Below are 18720 nucleotides of genomic sequence, written 5' to 3' on the forward strand. Positions count from 1 at the left end.
ATCTGTAAGAATCATACAATAATATAGGCTTACTCCTGAGTAATGGAGTCTGTGGAGGTGAATTAAGGTTCACAATTATAACCTCTCATACTTTGGGGCTTGAGGAAGAAGCAATCAAAGATACTTTGAAACCAAGTCTGTCAACACTAGTTTGAAAGCAGAAAGCAAATAAGAAATTATCGTAGGCCACCAGGTTATTGTGGACACCATGTTGTTTTGTTAGATTATTCCCACAACTGGGAATTGTTACACTAATTTCTTGGATTGTTTGGGTCAGGTTTTTGTGTATGACCCATGTATAAGTCAAGGGTGATTTTTTGAGCTGATATTTTTGGTCATAAAAGGTCGATCTATACACAGGCAAATACACTATTCAGTTAAAATGTCTTAAGTTTGCACAAGCCTTTGAGCATTTACACAGGAAAAATGGGAAGAGGCTGCTTTGTAACACAAACTTCTTCCACAGTTTTTCTATGTAATTGTTTACTTCTTCATCAGAGATTTATTTTAATCAACGTAAAATGAAGTAAAAGTTGCTGCCTTAAGGCTGAAAGGACTACTCAACAGTTTCATTAACAAATTCTCATCATGAGTATCATGGGAATATTTTAGAAAACAGTATGGAGAATATGCATACTGACATTTAACATATGAGGCATGACTAATGCAAGCAAAAGGGACCTTACAAGGTTAACCTTGGGTTTCAAGATGACATCAAGAATTACAGCTTCCCCTGCCTTTGTCATTCCTTGCAAAATCTTTGATAGTGTTCAAAAGTTGAAGGATTTTCAGAAATTTGGGTAATGAGATTAACTAGATCATTACTACAAGAAAAGACAATTAAAAGTGATTTTTTAAAAAGTTAAACAGCCTGATAACCACCCTCTGAGGTAAGCTTACTGTAAGAAAAAAAACAATTTAACCAACAAGCTTAGACGTAAAAACTGCCAAATGCCCAAGATAAACACAGAATGTTATAAGAACACATTTGTAAATAGATTAATTTTTAAATAGAACCTTTTATGATATTTTATGCCAGATATATGAAACTAGTTTTTCACATTTTTAATCCTTTCATCCTGTAACATTAGATATGTATTTTTCTCTAATGAGCAATGAAGGCATTTATTATTATTATTACAATTATTATTATTATCAAAATATTATTATTAATGAAGGTTAGAAAAAATTGCTTGCATTTGACTCTGGAAATTTGGCAAGCATAAATATGATATGATGTACATTACTTCCTATGTGGCAGTTCACCCCTTTAAAATCCTATCGCATCTCCAAAACTATACATGGTGCCTTTGATACAATCATACCATAAATGGTGCCTTTGATACAATCATACCATAAATGGTGCCTTTGATACAATCCATCAAGTCCTTCTTGTTCAAGGAAGATTCAATATTGAAAGAAGCAGGTGGGACTAGTGCTTCATCGTGTTGTTCTGTTGAAGATTGGCCTCCCTGAGACTGACAGTCACATCAGAGGATTCTTTTTTGTTTGCATTTTGTTTGCTGATATCACTGACTGTAGTTTCTTGTTCAATTGGGTTGTTGGCAGAAATAGGCTATTACAGAGATTGAAGTGATAAATTTTAAAAATCACCAAAAAACAAAAGGATACAGTTAGCCTATTGCTTCATTTGATGACAAACAAAATCCCTGTCACCAACTGTAAAGAAATGTCCTCCACTAGGGGAATGGGGAGAAGGGTCTGCATTGGCATTTAAAATACCAGTTGGGCCGGGTTGTTCAAAACACAATTAACCTACACTGGAGTTGGTATAAAAATTTTAATTTACTTTCAGTAGCTTTGCCAAGGAATTTTTCATTTGCATTTTTTTCTGTCAGTTTCCAGAAATTTAAAACCAAGGTTAACCTATGTTAGATCAATGTTAACCCCCTTTTGAACCCCCCTTAAAAATTGGATTTTGGAATTCCTAGGATTATCCACAGATTCCTGAGTATTTTTTTCTAGGAATTGCTAGGAATAAGAGGTGTGAATTTTCATGGTAAATTCTGAGTGGAAATTCCCAACTGCAACCACTCTGGTTCTAAAAATCTAGAAATACCCAGAAATTCCAAGTTCATAGCCAACAGGACTTGGATTTCTAGGCAATTCCTAGGAATTCCAACTCAGAGCACCAATCACTTCCCTGAAAGGCTATAAATCTAAAAACTTGCCAGAAATTCCTAGGAATTTGCAGGAATTTCTAAGAATGTTCAAGAATTACTGGGAATTTAAGGAAAACTTTGAGATAACTAAATATAAAATGAATACATGCATTAACTTCCAACTAAAAATTCAATTAGTCAAATGAAATTCATTTACATGTTTAACTCAGGTTTAGATGTAAAATAATTTTATATTCTATGGTATATTAACATCAATGTGTAGTAATATTACAGTGAAATTTGAGTTATTTTTCTTTCCTTGAAAACTTCATAAAAACTATCCTCGATTAGAGCTATTTATTTAAAATAGTCCTAATCAATCATTCAATTTGGTTTGACACAAATTGTGAATAAAATCTGTTGATTCCTTTCCATGAAATACATTAACTTGAATTATGTTTATTGCAATAAATACTATCAGTCACAAAATGATACAAATGGTATTTACCCTTTCCTGTGAGAGTCAGGCTTTGACTCAATTTTTTGTGGTTGTAATTTCTTCGGATAAAACACTTGTGCGTTAGCATTCAAATGTAAGCTGCCAAGCAGCATTTTCATGTATACTGTTTGTTTTTGTTGATTAGAACTGCAAATTGAAATTCAAAGATTTCTACTCAATTTTAACCCAACATTCTTTGGAGTGAAGCTAGGGCTTAATAACAGTTAAATAATTGATTTTTTAATCAGAATCGTGTTGTAACTGTAACAACAAGTTGTAATAAAGTTATCCTAAACTGCAGGCTTAGCAGCTGTGTCTTTTTTTGCTGGGGTCGCAGCTTGTTGAACGTGACTAAAATAAATTATCCTGAAACCTTTAGCTTACTGATAGATTTGATTCATTTTTAAGCGTAAGCTTTAGAAACTGTCACATGCAACTGACCGATTCGATTCTCAGTTTTGATCATGTACTGAATATCGCAATTTAAACTCACCACCAACTTTCAAAATCGTAGCTTTATAAATGGCCGCTCGACCCTTGTTACTTGTTTGTACTACTATGTAGTCGATATGTGAACTGTTGTCCCTTCTTTTAACTCCACGGCGCCAACAACTTGCTTTTCATCTAAAACACTCACGCCGTTCTCGTCTTCCCATCGAACGACGGTAAAAACCCATCTTTTTTGGGGATGTTGTTTTAAGCTAATCTGTCAGGAAGAGAAATAACAACGTAAACGCAGTCAATAGATGAAAAGTGCATTCAAACATGAGCGCTAATTGAAATCGTCTTTGTTTCTGATCACGGGCCGGATCACGTGGATATTTTGGGAATTGTCATTGGTTAGTTAAGAGAGTCCGCTGGCTTACGCTATTGCAGTCTCAAGAGAAGCCTGCAAGATTGCAAGATTGCAAGATTATAAAACATCCTGGCCATCCTGACCTCTCTGAACGTTGTTCTGCTTTTTGGATGATGGATACCCTCGGATCCACGTTCTGACGTTGATATTAATAATGATGTGAACTCACTTTATGTAGAAATAATCGACCAGAATCGAACGTACTACAAATGCACGATTTGGGGCAAAAAGTTGTCGAGGAAACAAAGACTCAAAACCCCCAAGAAATGTGTACACAGCAAAGGTGAGGAATGACACAAGCCAATCACAATTCTAAATGTGATTAGAAACGTATCGAATTTACCTTGTTTCAAAAAAGACTTAAAACAAAATCCAAATTTTGAAAACAAAGACTACTAGTCTTTGCGGAGTTCTATTGTTATCGCTAATGTTTTCATGACAATGACAATAACTTTATTTATTACACGACTCGGGCAGTCAGAGGGCCAATAACTAAAATCAACCAATCAAAATGCTCAATTGCCGGTCCAATATTCTCTAAGTATTGGACCGGGCACTGTCCCGAATGGTCCCGAATGATACCGCAGTTGTGTCCCTTTGAACTTCTGTCGTATAATAAATCTCTTATTAACCAAGCTTGCTCGGGACCGTTCTGGAAGAATATCGGCCCTCGGTCTTTTTTGTACGGACCTCGCTGCGCTCAGTCCGTACTGTCAAGACCTCAGGCCGATATTCTCCCAGTACGACCCTCGTGCTTGGTTAATAAGATATATTTATACTTGAATTTAAGATATTAAATACATGCTAATATCTCCAAGTTAAATTATCTAAATTTAAAATATTTAAAATTAATCTAATTACCAACCATCTAAATACTATGTATATATAAAATACAAAATATAATTCTAAAGCAAAGGATATTAAAATATAATTTCTAAAACACGATGAAACTAAGTAAAATTTATTCTACAGGTCGAATTTCAATTTAGAAATTTCGGATTTAAATTGACTTAATTCATGTAGCAGTCTTATGTTATTGGGAAGAGAGTTCCGTAGCTTACTACCCTGATAGGCCAATGAGTGGAGGCCATAGCTAGTGGTAATAACCCTGGGTACCATAAGAATATTATCCCCCCTCAGATTAATCTTGCAGTTGCGTAAAGTAAATAGCCTAGAAATATATCTGGAACCAACCCATGCAAAGCTTTAAATACCAATGTTAAAATATTATGAATTCTTCTATTAAATAAAGTAGGATGCTTAATACACAATAATAATTCCTCATACGAGCTTTTATCATCATTGTAAATAAAGCGCAATGCACATTCATTAAGTTGTTTCAATTTGTTGGAATTACCTTTTCTGCAATGATGCCATACAATAGAGCAATAATTTAAATGAGGCAAAAGATAAGCATGATCTAATTTAATCTTGGCATGGATGTTATTCAATTTCTTATGTCTTTGTAAAACTTGAATTTGCTTGCTAACTTTCCATACTATGTTACCTATATGTTCATTAAACTTTTAAGTCATGATCAAGGTTACACCCAGTAGCTTAACACCCCCCACAAAACTGATCTCCTGTCTCCCAATGGAAAAACAGGGTATAGTTGTGTCATTGCTCTTACCCAGCCACGTGGTAGCACACTTATCAGGATTCATCACAAGGCTGTTAGAGCAAAACCGGGAATGAGCAGTGACAAGATCAGTTTGTAGGTGTCCATGTAATAGGGAAACATCGTTATTAATATCAAAGATCTGAGTATCATTGGCAAATGAACTTATTTTGGACTGAAGGCTAGATAATAGTAAATCATTTGGGTAAATATTAAAAAGAAGGGGACCTAATACAGACCCTTGAGGTATTCCTCTAAGAAGAGGACTCCAATCTGAAAATTGATCGCCTAATTTTTCTCTCTGTAAGCGATCAGTTAAGGAATTACCTATAAATGCACAACTTTTGGATGGTATACCATAGGCAGTAAGTTTGGCTAAAATTAAACCATGTGGCAAGCTGTCAAAGGACAGATCATTGAACAAAGACTGAATGCATAATTAATGTATGGGGTTATTAATGTACAACTCTTGCCAGCAAATTTTGTTTTTTGCTCATTTAATGTGTTCCTCCGTCCCCGGGACCAAAGCGTCTGTGATTTGCCACATTCAATTTCAGTGAAAAGGTACAGAACATTTTGAAAAAGGATTAAAAAAAATGTGGATTGATCATACAAAGATCGCTCTGGAAAAAAAAAGTATTTAGAAACAAAAAATTCGGAGACATGCTTTTGTTGTTTAAATCTTAATAATATACATGAAAAAATTTCTCAGTTCTGATTGGGTAAGATGAATGCAGTTTTCAGTTAATTCAGTGCAGAAGAGAGTTATATCGGTGCAGAATTGGGTTAATTCAGTGCAAAGAAAGAAACAAACCAGACATTCTGATTGGTCAGAACGTTTGGTCAATATCCATGTCAAGGTCAATGTCAAGGCCAATTTTACTTTTTAATTAGGAAAATCTACTTGTCCTTTGAACCAGGCCTTAAGAAATGGTATGAACCTCCAAAACTGATTTCCAGCTTCTTTGATTTATGGAATTTAAGAGTCTCTTTTGCATGACTTTCCAGTGACCATTTATTGATTTGGGTCACCATTTGAAAACAGAAAAAAGTTGAGCTCAGAGTCCTACCAGCACAAATGATCGTCTCAGATCTTGAGAAAATTTTACTGAAATGATTTGCTTTATTTTTTTTTTGTTTGTTTTGTTTTGTTTTTTTTTTTTTAAACTAATTGTTTTTAATTGATTTATTTTATTTACAGCTATGTCAGAAGACTGCACCTTCTTGATCAGGTAAGGCGTAAAAAATGAAGTCAATGCTTGTTAGACAGGGACTGTGCAATTTCCCTAATGAAGGAAAAACAAAAGCAGGGAAGAGAAACACTCCTGTTGCATTTATTGTAATAAAATTTAGCAAGAAAATTTTGAAAGGGGGCTGACCAGATACAAGGTTTCTCACTAAAATCTTATCTTATATATTTGTTACATCTTTCAAATACAATAAACAGTCAATGTTGTGTCAGTGCAGTCATTTTGGTGGTTATGTATGGAACACTTTTTGATGAAAATTTATTCTGCAATTGTGGATCTGGCTTTAATCATTACTTTTAACATTTTAATAAATATTAGTTAGCAGTATTTTATCAACTATTGTTAACAGGGTACAATTGTAATGTTCATTTCTTTTGTTTACTGGAAACAATTTTCAATGTACGTTACAACTTTGATTGGAGCAATTGTAAATTTGTCATTCAGTGAACTCCTTTCCTACAGAGAGGGAGAAAAAGTTTTCTGTGAAAATATCAAACAATGGCTGTGGGGAAGACTTTGATCTTATTGGCTTCCTTTAAAATCCCAGGCCAGGGTTAGTGTGAAATTGGATTTCAGATTTGATTGCTTTGAAAGAAAACTCAATACGATTCTATTTGTCTACAATTTGATGATTGAGTACCATGATAACTACTAAAACATATTCATTACCCCTGGTGCTCACCCGGGTTTTGGTTATTTAAAAAGGGTTCTGTATACACCACTTTCATAAATGGCTGCCGGATTAATATTATTTTGCCTAAATTTAAATTAGCCCCTCTGGCCTCGCTTGAGATATTGTACTCTTTTGAATTTTGTACTGGAAAACGAGGCCAGAAGGGCTAATTTAAATTTAAACAAATGAATATTAATCTGGCAGCCATTTATGAAAGTGGTCTATATTTGACATTTATTTATTTGTTTCATGTCATGTATAGGTCTTTTACCAGCAAATTAATAACCAGTGCTGTGCAACAGGGCTTTTACCTCTGTCGGGAAGTTCTTAATGACATTTTCTCCAACATTCAAGCTATTCACCAACTGCACAGAGATTTCTTGTTGCCTAAGTTGGAGGCGAGGATGAAAGAACGGTATAATTATGTTTACGTTTTGGTTACTAGATATATTCAATCAAAGTTAAGAAATTAATACATATCTAATGAATATTTAATGAAGCCAAAGACAGTAAGCCTTCATCCAGTTTCATTTTTGGAATTGAATTATATAGTTCTTCTTTCTCATCAATAGAAAGAGTGCTCCCAACTTCAAGGCTGCAATGAGTTGGTCAGCCTTGGTAGATTGACCACAGTAAAGGGTTTCTGACATGTTGAGTGTTAACCCTTGGTCATAGAGAAGGGCTCTGAGAAGAATATTTCAAGTGTCTCTTCAGCTCTTCCTTTGGACAAGCTGATGCTCAAAATGTTAGCTTCAGAATCTCTTTACGGTGGCCAATCTACATTATCAACTGAGCTGATAAAACCAAATTGTCTTGTTATACCTCCCCATGGACCCAGCACCACAGTTTCTCTAGAAAGGTAGAAAGGTAAAAGCCTGTTTATGAGCCAAGTGGCCCATCCAGCCAGCACTTAAATCCAGTTTCTGTAGCATAAAGCGACTAGGAGTATTTCTACTCCTCCCTGGATGGAATGCTAGTCTAACCCTAACCCCAGTGTTAAATTCGCCAGTTCTCATTTATTCTCCAAGAACACAACATAAAAGTTCCCTTCCAGGGCTCGAACCCAGACCACTTGATCTGGAGTCAAGTGCACTAACCATGAGGCCATCGCGCCTCCGGTTTCTCTTAGACTAGAAACTTACCCCCATTATTCATCAGTTGGTTCATCATTCAGCTAGACATTCAATGGTCATTTAGACAGTCAGTCAGTCAGTCAATTAATCCATCAATCATTTGGTCAGTCAGTGACTTCGTCAGTCAGTCAGTCAGTCAGTCTGTTAGTCTGAGTCAGTAAGTCCCTCAGTCAGTCAGTCAGTCAGTCACTCAGTCATTCAATCGGTCAGTCAGTTAATCAATTATTTAATCAATCAATTAGTCAGTCAGTCAGTCAGTCAATCAGTTCTTAACATGTATTTGATGAATTTGCTTGATTCTCTGGCTTGTAGGTTTTCATTCATTTATTGACTTAGAATGATTATTTATTTACTTTTATCAGGGGCACCAACAACCAAATTGGGAATATTCTAAAAGGGTTGGCTCCATTTCTAAAACAGCAAGTGTTCTTCAAATTATTTCGCATACACATTGTTAATTTCGTTTTTGCACATTCTTACATCATGTTATTTCTCAGAGGGATTCACAATCCAGAAGTGAACCCAGGGCTGGACACTAACATTAGCCCACTAGCCACAGACTAATAGAAATTCAGTTTTGGCGTGTAGTTTTCGATTTCCAACTTGCTAGTTTGGCTAGTAAACAAACCGATATTATAGTAACATCTGAGCTGTCGCTAGTCACTTGGCTAGTAAATTGAAAAGTTAGTGTCGAGCCCTGAAGAAGCTCTTGATTGTTTGACAAATTCTCCTTGTCAGCATCTAAGGAAATGTATAGAGAACAGTATGGAGAATATCCATACTGATGTTAGGGTGAAGATCATAGCTTTGAGTCCTGTTGTTGCCTCGAATTGTAGTGAATTCTTTTACAGGTTAAAAAAAAATTAGATAATTTCAATTCGTATAGATCATTGTTTTTTACAACCGTCAATTTAAACTATCATTTGATTCCATTTTCCCAAGTCTTATTAATTCCAATTATAATGTTGTTTTTGTCATTTTGTGCTTCTTTAGATGTAACTATACACTGAATGTTGGAAAGTTCGACAAAGCAACAGTAACTTTAGCATCTTGGATAAAGAAGTCACCAACTATGGCGACTCTTATTGAGGAAATCCAAGTACGTCACACAATTAGAGAAATTTTCAATTGAGCGTCCAAAGTGACTCGAGACTGCTTTGGTTTTGCTTTATTTTGCTTTGTGATTGGTCCAGAAAACCTCCGCCACTTTCTCAGCCAATCAGGTTCAAAACTAAAACCAATCACGACCTGATCGCTGGCGTTTTCCCACGCTTTAGGAAGTTTTCTTGTTTTTCACATCGAGCTCTCGTCGGTTTTCGTTTTATAACACGTTTGCAAAAATAACATGCTTTGCTATTATGTCTCGCAAAAGTTATCCACAACAACCAAGTCAAGTGGAGCAATTAATGTCGTTTTTAGGTGCCATGAGATTATCAGAAGTTAATTTTGTATCTTCTTACTGGAAGTAAAACGTCTCCTCACGTTTTTGATGAATTATCCAGAAGCCACACTACCCTCTCGACCAATCAGATGCAACACCGAAACCAACCGAGGCTCGGTTACCCGTTTATCCCCCGCTTTATGTAGGTTGCAATTTTTTGCAACTTTGAAAATTCCTTTCGATGTGATGGGCCGTTTTCATCTCTGTTGTTTGAAATGCGCTTTCCCTGCGTTACTGGCGGTTTTGTGCGCGGTTTGAAACACTGAGAGGTAAAGCCGCGAGTGGGAATAAGTCTTTCCGCCTGAAACCTCTCGTAGACATATCGACATAACTGTTCGCTAACGTGCGTGAATGCATTTTCGCGATTGACTGAATACCACTGTATATAAGCGGCTAAATTTCGGCAAGAGTGCAAGAATGAAACCTGGTCAGGTGCAAAAGATATTTTGTACCCCTGGTGATGGACAATCTGTGGCGAAAGTTTCAATCTTTACCTCTTTGCTTACGTCTCAATCTGTGTAAAAAAAATTCATGGTATTTTAGTAGTGCCATGGTTTCATGTGTGCGCCCGCGAAAAAAAAAAAACGTTTTTCAGTTCTGTATGTTGAGTCTGACAGGAAAAGAGAATTGTCTGTCCCTGTACTTTGTTGATATTTTTACTCATTGCTTTATTCAGACTATGTCGCAAAGCTACCACAGGACTCTCCTGACTTGAAGAACACTTCAGGTATGCTGACCCTTTTTTTCTTGTTTCGTAACACCCACATCCTCTCATGACGGAAAGATGTAAGGCTAATTCCCCCTTTGCTTTAGCCTTTATACCGGGGTACCCCCAGCCCACCCTCCCCCTCCCTACGGGGATCAGAAGGAGGAGGTTTCACAGGTGGCCCAAGCCAAAGCTCAGTAAATCTGTCTGTACTCTATTGTTGTTACACAGCAATAACAAATATAAGGATTTTATCGGGAATATGATGGTAGTTAAAAAACAAAAATTATCCAAGATTTAGGTTAAAAACAATAGCGGACCTCGGTTCCTTTAGCCCTGATATTTCTACTGTTGCAAAGTGAAAACGTGTGTAATCGTATATCGAGGTTGGGCTGCCTGTGCTAACATGCATTATGTGACAAGTTTCAGAGAAGTATCGGTGACTGACGTATTAGCCTGTATCTTGATCTGGTGGGATTCATTACAGAAATATCCCTCTTTTTTCCTTAATTCCTTACATCTTTCCCATACGGTTCAACCAACCAAATTTTATCTCTTTCTGTCTCCCCTCTTTTTTTGAGGTGCTGTCAAAATCAATTTTTTTTTGTTTTGTTTTTATTTTAGATGCTTTAAAAATCATCTCTGCTTCAGCACAGCATGCCAGTGACAGCATGAAGAAAACGGTAAGTCTTAAAGTTAAATCTGGAATTTTTTCTGAGGCACAGAACTGTTCCTTGTAATATTTTTGTGCCAACCTTTTCTTCCTCGGGTCGATTAGGTGGCAATCTTTCCTTGCCTTTCTTTTACCGAATTAAATTGTAACTTAGGCCCTGTTTACAAGCAGGTAGGGTAACCCTAGTGCTAGGGTTACCCTGGCAGGAGGGTTACCCTAACGCTCCCACATTTCTTCTTTTTTTCATCGACGTGTTTACATGGCAGCTAGGGTTACCCTAGCACTAGAGTAACCCAAGCTGAGCACTAGGGTTACCCTAGCGGTAGGGTAACCCTAGCTGCCTTGTAAACGCTCTGCTGGGGATAACTCGCCTTCCCGGGACAACTTTTTACTTGTTTCCAGACCCTTTGAACATTGATAACAATGCGTGCGGTTACCAAGCATAGGTAAGTTGTCCCAGGTGGTAGGGTAACCCTATCTGTGAAATTTTGCTTGTAAACCCGGGCTATCTTTGACCCGCCTGCTAGGGTAACCCTAGCACAAGGGTTACCCTCCTTGCTTGTAAACAGGGTCTTGGTGACTTAGCCCTTCGTCAGAGCGAATCATTCGCCCTGACGAAGGGCTAGCGCTCGAAACGTCAGCTTTTTCACTCTTTTTAAGGTGACCAATTTACAATTTCAACTTAGTTGACAAAACCAAATTAATTACAATTTAAAAAAGTCAGTAATATGCTTCTGACGTAATTTATACCGGATGTTTTAGGGCCGCTAAAAATCCCAGAGTTGTAGGATTAAATAACTGATTGGTCCAGGGCTGTCTTTGATTGGTTAGGACCCAGAGTAACCCAATATACTTCTAAAATCATCATCATCATCTTTTTTTTCATAAATATTGAAAGGATAAAATGCTGAAAAATGAGTGAGTTTTGCAGAAATTTTAAAAAAATTAGACTAGTAATGTCTTTTCACTATACCTTAATGATATTAATCATAATGATAACAGTTTTATAGTTAAAGTAATTTTCTTTAAAACTAGGAGCGATTCAAGACTCTTTTGGAAATCCAGGAACGAATAGGAGATGATTATCTGCTGATAACTGCTAGTCGTGTGAGTATCTTGTTCAATCGTTTGAAACTGGTTTTTATTTCATAGATACTGAGACTTACACACGACAAAAAGCCCGCGTAAAACTAGTACGTTAAATCCATTAGCCAATAGGAAACGCGAACGATGACTTTTCACTGTGAAAAAACGTCGTTCGCCCAATCACAAACGCGAACGACGAAAATTCACTAGTGCACAATCGTGGCCCGCGAGTTTCACTCCGACTCTTGAATCCAACATGGCTAGTTCAAGGTTTGCTTCTTTGGAAGGTTCCATTGAGACTTTTATTGAAGAACAGGAAAACCAGAACACAGCGAAGAAAACGAAACGAGATGTTGCTTTGTTTACAGAGTTCCTTCAAACAAAAGGAGAAGCACGAAGTGAAATAGCTGAAATTCCTCCCGCCGAGCTGAATGAACTTTTGAGTGAATTCATTTTAAGCGTTCGCACAAAAGAAGGACAAGATTACGAAAAAGCATCAGTGGAAGAGAATCAGAGTATCCAGCGACTCCAATGATGACTAAGTTATGTACACTGTAAGTTTGCCTTGAATTTTCATGAAAGTTGCAGACTGTTTTTAACTGATATCGGTTAAGGTTTGCATTGCGTTATTCAGCGTAAAAGCGTATGACGCTGCCTGTTTTCATGATTTAGTGACATTCTGATTTACGACATTTATGACTTGTAAATCTAAGTCAAGTTTTTCTCTCTAAAAGTTGTCATTTACGTCTACATATTTGGATTTGTTATCTTCATTAAACATTTCAAAAGACAAAGAGAACTTTATATTTTAGTTGATAATAGCAATTGAATGGGTTTTCTAAACATGCGCGCCCAAATTGTTAAAATTCACCAGCAATTTTTCTTTTCAAAAATATCAATATCTATAAAATAAAGAAATTACACCATGGAAAATGCTTTGTACGATTTTATTCACTCGTTGAGGAGTATCAGAAAACTCACTCGTTCCCAGCGCTCACTCGTTCGTTTTCTGATACTCCCCAACTCGCGAATAAAAATCGTACGCGCGCATTTTCCATGGAGTCATCTCTATATCCCAATCGGTTTTCGATGGCTTTCGTAAATTTGCATCATTGTTGTCGTTCCAGGAATTTGTGATTGAGGGAGAGGCGTTAGGAAGGTTGCGGCGAGGACGACAGACAGTCATCAAGAACGAATATTCATGTTGGTAAGTAAAGGATGTGTCCATGCTCATAAAACTGATGAAGAGAATTCTCTGTATCTGTGATGCCCTCTGTCAAATGTCAGACATTATCCAGCGCTCGACACAGTAGCCCACTAGCCACAGACTAGTAGAAATTCAGTTTTGGCTTGTGGTTTTCAATTTCCGCCAGCCAGTTTGGCTAGTAAACAAACTGAAATTGTCGTAATATCTAAAAACATGTAAGATGTCACTAGCCACTTGGCTAGAGAGTTGAAAAGTTAGTGTCGAGCACTGATTTTCGCTCTCTCGGATGAGAACTTAGAACTATATTTCCCGTCTCCTCCTTTACGTGACACTATTAAACAGCTTGAAAACCCTGTCTATTTTAAAAGAAAGATAAATTCCATCAAGACCTATGTCAGGGACATCACCATATAAAAGGAATGCCCTACAAATTATAAAAGGAACCCTGAATTTACATATTTTTAAAATTATCTGGTTTCTCTTTTAACTTGTATTGTATATTATTTGTAGCTTTATGACAATTGTATTGTAAATTTCTGTTTTCCCTTATTTAGACTTAGTAGTGGTAGGTCCACATCAGCTGTACAGTTGCATATTTTTTAAAACTTACTTATTAAATAAATATATGTATATGTCTGAAGACCACGCAGTTCAGAGCTCTAGTTCGGGACTAGCTCCTGAAACTGGTTATATTTGGAACGCCTTTGTAGATAGATAGTTTAGATAGATAAATAGCTTTATAAGGGAGTAAAATCATTGCAGCCCCCGGGCCGGCTGAAATACGACTTACTTTACAATGGGAAAAAATTATCTCTTACTCTAAGACTAGGTTTACACTAGAGGAGAGTTTTCCGGATTCGTAAATGTTTCCGGATTCATCAATCTTGGAGTATTCGGATTCGTAGGCGTTTACACTGAAAGGATATTCGGGTTCCTGACCGTTTACACACAACGACAACTCCGGGAACATTCGAAATGGAATGGTTACCAAGCCCAGTGTTGTTTCGTCGTGCGATCGACAAAGTGAAAATGCCTCCCCCAAAAATGGCTAGAGTAGATCCAGATGCCACTGAGGCAAATTTGAGTTGGACAGATGCTAAGCAGTCTACGTCGTCGGCGACTAAGTGTGACTGACGTTAAACTTCCTTGCGATAATAATTTGCGTTTCTTCAGAAATACTGCGGTACACATGATAAAAATTTATCGCCTGAACCTGCAACAAGATTAGGCAACCGGAGACCACCAGCAATGTTAGCACCAGATCCATTTTGGTTTCACCGCAAACTCAAAAGATTGCAGGTGGAAATAATATCCGCGGTTACACGACCAAACCGGGAAGTTTTTATTTCGGATTCGTCCAATTTCGTGTAAACGGTAGAATGAATCCGGTACTAAAACGTTTCGGATTCATCACGAATCCGGAACAATTTCCTCCTGTGTAGACCTAGTCTAAGATAACTACAATAAAAGCCGCAAAGTGTAATGTTTCGCCTTCAAACGTTTCGCCCCTTTCTACTCCAAAAAGGGTTGTAGAAGCTAAATTTGGACCATGTTCTTTGTTTTGCAGTTCAACGACATTCTCCTTTGCTGTGCAAAGTTTCCTGGCACAAACAACTACAAAGTGAAAGTAGAAATGGACTTGTACGGAATGGAAGTACACGACGTGGACGAAGAACTGGAAATAGAGAATTGCTTTCGTATAGTAAGCAAACAAAGAGTCATGGATTTCAACGCAGCGTCCGCCGAGGAGAAAGAAGCTTGGGTGAATAAACTTAAGGAGACCGTGGACGAACTGACAACGAAAAGAGAGAGTTATCGAAGAGGGACCAAGCTTGAAGTCATGGAAGAGGGAGACCTGGGAAAGAAAGCGCCAGCCTGGGTACGAGACGAAGCAGTGAGCACGTGCATGCTTTGAGACGTCCTGTTTACGAAGTTTCGTAGGAGACATCATTTTCGCGCCTTTGGACGGGTGGTGTGCGGACATTGTTCTGGCTTCAAAGCACCGCTGGAGTACGAGAATGGGAAACTGGAGAAGGTTAGCGAAATTTGTCACAGCGTTCTTGTGAAGGGCTCCAGCGAGGAAGCAGTTAAGGAAGTGGAAGGGATGTGTCAGAGTGTGTTGAAAATCGGCCAGGAATCAAAGATCTGGCACAGTGGATACTTGAATTTCAAGGCCAAAGGAGATAAAAGCTGGCAGAAGATATGGTTTGTGCTTCCGAGTGACTTTGTGTTGTTGCGGTACAAGGCCAAGAATGTAAAGGCATTGTTAGTATCAGTACCATATTGATCACTTCCGAGTCAGTATTAGTACCTACATTGTGGCAATACTAGTAACAACAGTTTTCCAGTATTGGCAGGCAACATCTTGAGGTACTTTTAACTTTATCGAAGACTGACAGGAAGTGTTTCTTACTCAGTGGTTGCATTACTACAGCTAGACGTAAAATAGAGAGAAATTTACCAAGACAAGTTAAACCTATTTTAAATTGTAAATTCGTTGAATTTTTTTAGGTTGGAAACTGGAAACTATTTCGCTAAGTAGGCTGAGAAAAAAAAAAAAGAAAGAAAACGCGATAGCGGTAGTTGCGAGTGCAACAATCAAACTTATTTCTGCGATCGCTCGAGTTTGTTTTTCATGCGTGCGCCAAGATTGTTGAAGCTTCCTCCAGCGGTCCCTGCGATTCTCGTGCTGTTATAAGTGTTGTACTTTTAGTCTTTGGTGGAGTTCATTGAAAGTATTTGTGTCTCTTTGATGCAGGACACAAAAGCAGAGTTTAACCTCCCCCTCCCTGGTCACAATGCAGACAAGCCATCTAAGGTAAGTTATGTTGACAGCACCGTGTAATTCCTGTGAAATGAACCCCTGCATGAAAATCTCCTTTCTTAAAAGTGCGTCAACCGCGTTTTCCCGCGCTTCAGGCCCTTGGCCTGTTGTTTCTTTGAGTTCTGATTGGCTTCTCGTGATTTCTTCCTTTATTCTCATTGGCTATTCTGATCACTTGACTACTGATTTTACGACGTACAATCGATTAGTTAAGTGCTTTCGATTCTCTGCGATTACTTATTACTTTACGACATTTTTACTACAAGTCTTTAGCGAAGTATAAAATGTATGTAAATCGTGTAGACAGTACAGTGTTTCTCTTTCTGAACTACAAACTTGGCACGGTTTTTAATAAGATTTTAACTTTTGTATGCCTACGTTTATGGTAAATTGATATTTTTGCAAAGCCTCTCAGAAGATGGCAAAGTTTGTGTTGTTGCAACAAGTAATGCCTCTGTGTTCTAAGCACGCGCTGTTTTACGATGTCGCATGAAAATTATTTTACACGCATCATTGCAAAAGGATTTTTATGTATCTTGTTACGTTTTCCATTCTAGGCAGACGAGGTGGACGGCCGAAAAAATGTGTTTAAAGTACATCACAAAAACCTACGGGTGTACTTTTTCGAGGCCGAAAATGGAGAGAGCATGCAAAGGTAATAACAACTGACGAAATTTCAAACTCTACTTAGTAATCAGTATACGTTTCTAGTCAGAATTTGTCAATGAATCAGAGATCGCTATGATGTGATATTTCTACTTATGTTTTAGTCTCCGCGCTAGAATTCAAATCGCGAGGTCTGGGTTCTAACTCCCAAAATCTGATTGTTAATTTTCTCCTCCAGCTGCTACACATTTCCTTGTAATTTAGTTACGGGAATTTGTTAACGGGTCAAGATGATAATTCTACCTGATAAGTTTGAGAATTCTCATTACCTGTTTGCTGGATAATGTATGGGTATTATAGGTAGAAGATCGTTGTGAATCGACTCCGGGGAATTTAAGTATTAAGTTCCTTTGTCCACCCCAATGAAGACCAGCACATTGTCAGAAGACCTGGCGAAATGGCGGGGGGGGGGGACGGAGTTGGGACGGAAGGGGATGGAAAGGGGATAACTTTTGATAGACTAGAACCCCGTCGAGAGGTGGGTGGGGGTGCGGTAGTCATTGCGACCTGTTACTCTCTGATACAGAAACTGGTGTGATCTCCAGCGGTGTGGTTTGGTATAACTACACTGAAGAGCGCATTGAAGAATGATTTCTCATACCATGGCAGGGGGTAGATAGAGAAAACTGTTCCTGGAGAAGACTGCTGACAATCAGGGCTGAATTTTGTCAGATTCTCCGCACCTTAATCCAAAGAAATAAGCGGAAAACTGTAAGGAGAGTTTTTATTTCTTATCAGGTGGATGCAACTTCTGGCTCGTGCAATGAAAGCTGAGAAAATTGACGAAAAAAGTCTGGAAAATCAGGAAAGCAGTGAGACTGTAGAGGTCACGGTTATTTGAGCCTTGTGATATTAATAGCTTCAAAATATTTGAGGAATTGAAAAAAATACGTTCTCCTGACGAGGATGCAATTTTCAATAAATTTATTTCACGTTCAGAATTTTCTTCAAAATTACGAGACAGAGACATACGAGACATAATGAAGTCAAAGAATATTATGGGATACTTTCAACAGCTGGTGGGATGATGAAAGGCAAGATTGATTTGGTTAGGTTTTTCTTGATCCCTACGAGGCATTTTGTTTACGTGTAACTCTCACAATGTGTCTCCGAATAATATCACTTATAATATGATACTGAAAATCAAAGACGCGGTGTTAGTTTCATTAACATTCACGTGTGTGTAATTGAATAAATACCGGTACATAAATCTAGGCCGCTTATTTTGTGAAACAGAGAAACTGAAATACCACTTACTAACCGGGTTCGATGTCCGTACTGTAAGTTATAGACCGAGTTTTTTTCGAGTGGAGAAAACGAGCGAAAAAGGCATAACATATAATACGAACCTGGAAAACGAGATTACTAAGATATATCTGTATTCAAAAAGCACAGGGAAAAACGGCCCGTTAAATTGAACAATCATAGCACACTTACTAAATCAGAGATCCGGTAACTAATTGAAGTTTTTCATGCGTCGAAAGATGCGGAGATGTGTTCATGAGCTATTGTAAAGAATTGGAGTTGTTGAGGAACTATAAGAAAATTTAACTAAGAAGTGTCTCAAGTTAAGAATAGAGATATTTTTTCCTCTATATTTTTGTAATATGGAATTTTGTTTATGCGAAGGAAATAAACTGCATTGTCACTCAGCCTTATCTGTCTGTAGTACCGGTTGGAGGGACGATAAATCTAATATTTATCTCTATTTTGAAAAATTCAAAATCAATTATCATTCCCACGACGAATTTTCGGAGTTTCACTCCCCAAATCTCACTTTTTTTTCCCTTGGAAACCATCATCGAGTCACAATAATGCCATTCTCTAAATTGCAGCTTCAATTTCAAACACTCTCCGCGGGTATTGTCATTATGAACATGATGGCCTGCTCAAGAGGGTTATATTTTTCTCTTTATTGCCAGGTGTAAGAAAGTACGTGGGATGGGCTGGGAAACCGCGAGGCAA

The 18720-nt window shown here is 37.6% G+C and overlaps 1 protein-coding gene and 1 pseudogene across 2 annotated transcripts in view; both read left to right on the plus strand.

Annotated features, from left to right (window-relative positions):
* LOC148731754 (FYVE, RhoGEF and PH domain-containing protein 4-like) overlaps nt 1-18408 on the plus strand; it is a 98850-nt pseudogene extending 80442 nt beyond the window's left edge. Inside the window, exons 3-10 of the transcript XR_016001993.1 lie at nt 10270-10320; nt 10924-10982; nt 12008-12079; nt 13186-13265; nt 14833-15519; nt 16024-16083; nt 16647-16744; nt 17494-18408. The product of XR_016001993.1 is annotated as an FYVE, RhoGEF and PH domain-containing protein 4-like (transcript). The remainder of the gene's footprint in view (nt 1-10269; nt 10321-10923; nt 10983-12007; nt 12080-13185; nt 13266-14832; nt 15520-16023; nt 16084-16646; nt 16745-17493) is intronic.
* On the plus strand, nt 3520-8750 carry LOC148731763 (FYVE, RhoGEF and PH domain-containing protein 4-like). Its single transcript, XM_088762063.1, has 4 exons — nt 3520-3761; nt 6298-6328; nt 7282-7434; nt 8515-8750. Exons 2-4 carry the CDS (start codon nt 6300-6302, stop codon nt 8714-8716), a joined length of 384 nt encoding a protein of 127 aa, XP_088618189.1. The 5' UTR covers nt 3520-3761; nt 6298-6299; the 3' UTR covers nt 8717-8750.
* Nucleotides 18409-18720: the final 312 nt, after the last annotated feature.

This window comes from Stylophora pistillata, chromosome 5 (genome assembly GCF_964205215.1).
Source record: "Stylophora pistillata chromosome 5, jaStyPist1.2, whole genome shotgun sequence".
NCBI classification, from domain to species: Eukaryota; Metazoa; Cnidaria; class Anthozoa; order Scleractinia; family Pocilloporidae; genus Stylophora; species Stylophora pistillata.

Coding starts and splice junctions, on each gene's coding strand:
- LOC148731763 (XM_088762063.1), top strand. CDS start 6,300: ATGTCAGAAGACTGCACCTTCTTGATCAG. Junction 6,329..7,281: donor GACTGCACCTTCTTGATCAG/GTAAGGCGTAAA, acceptor TGTCATGTATAG/GTCTTTTACCAGCAAATTAA. Junction 7,435..8,514: donor GAGGCGAGGATGAAAGAACG/GTATAATTATGT, acceptor TACTTTTATCAG/GGGCACCAACAACCAAATTG.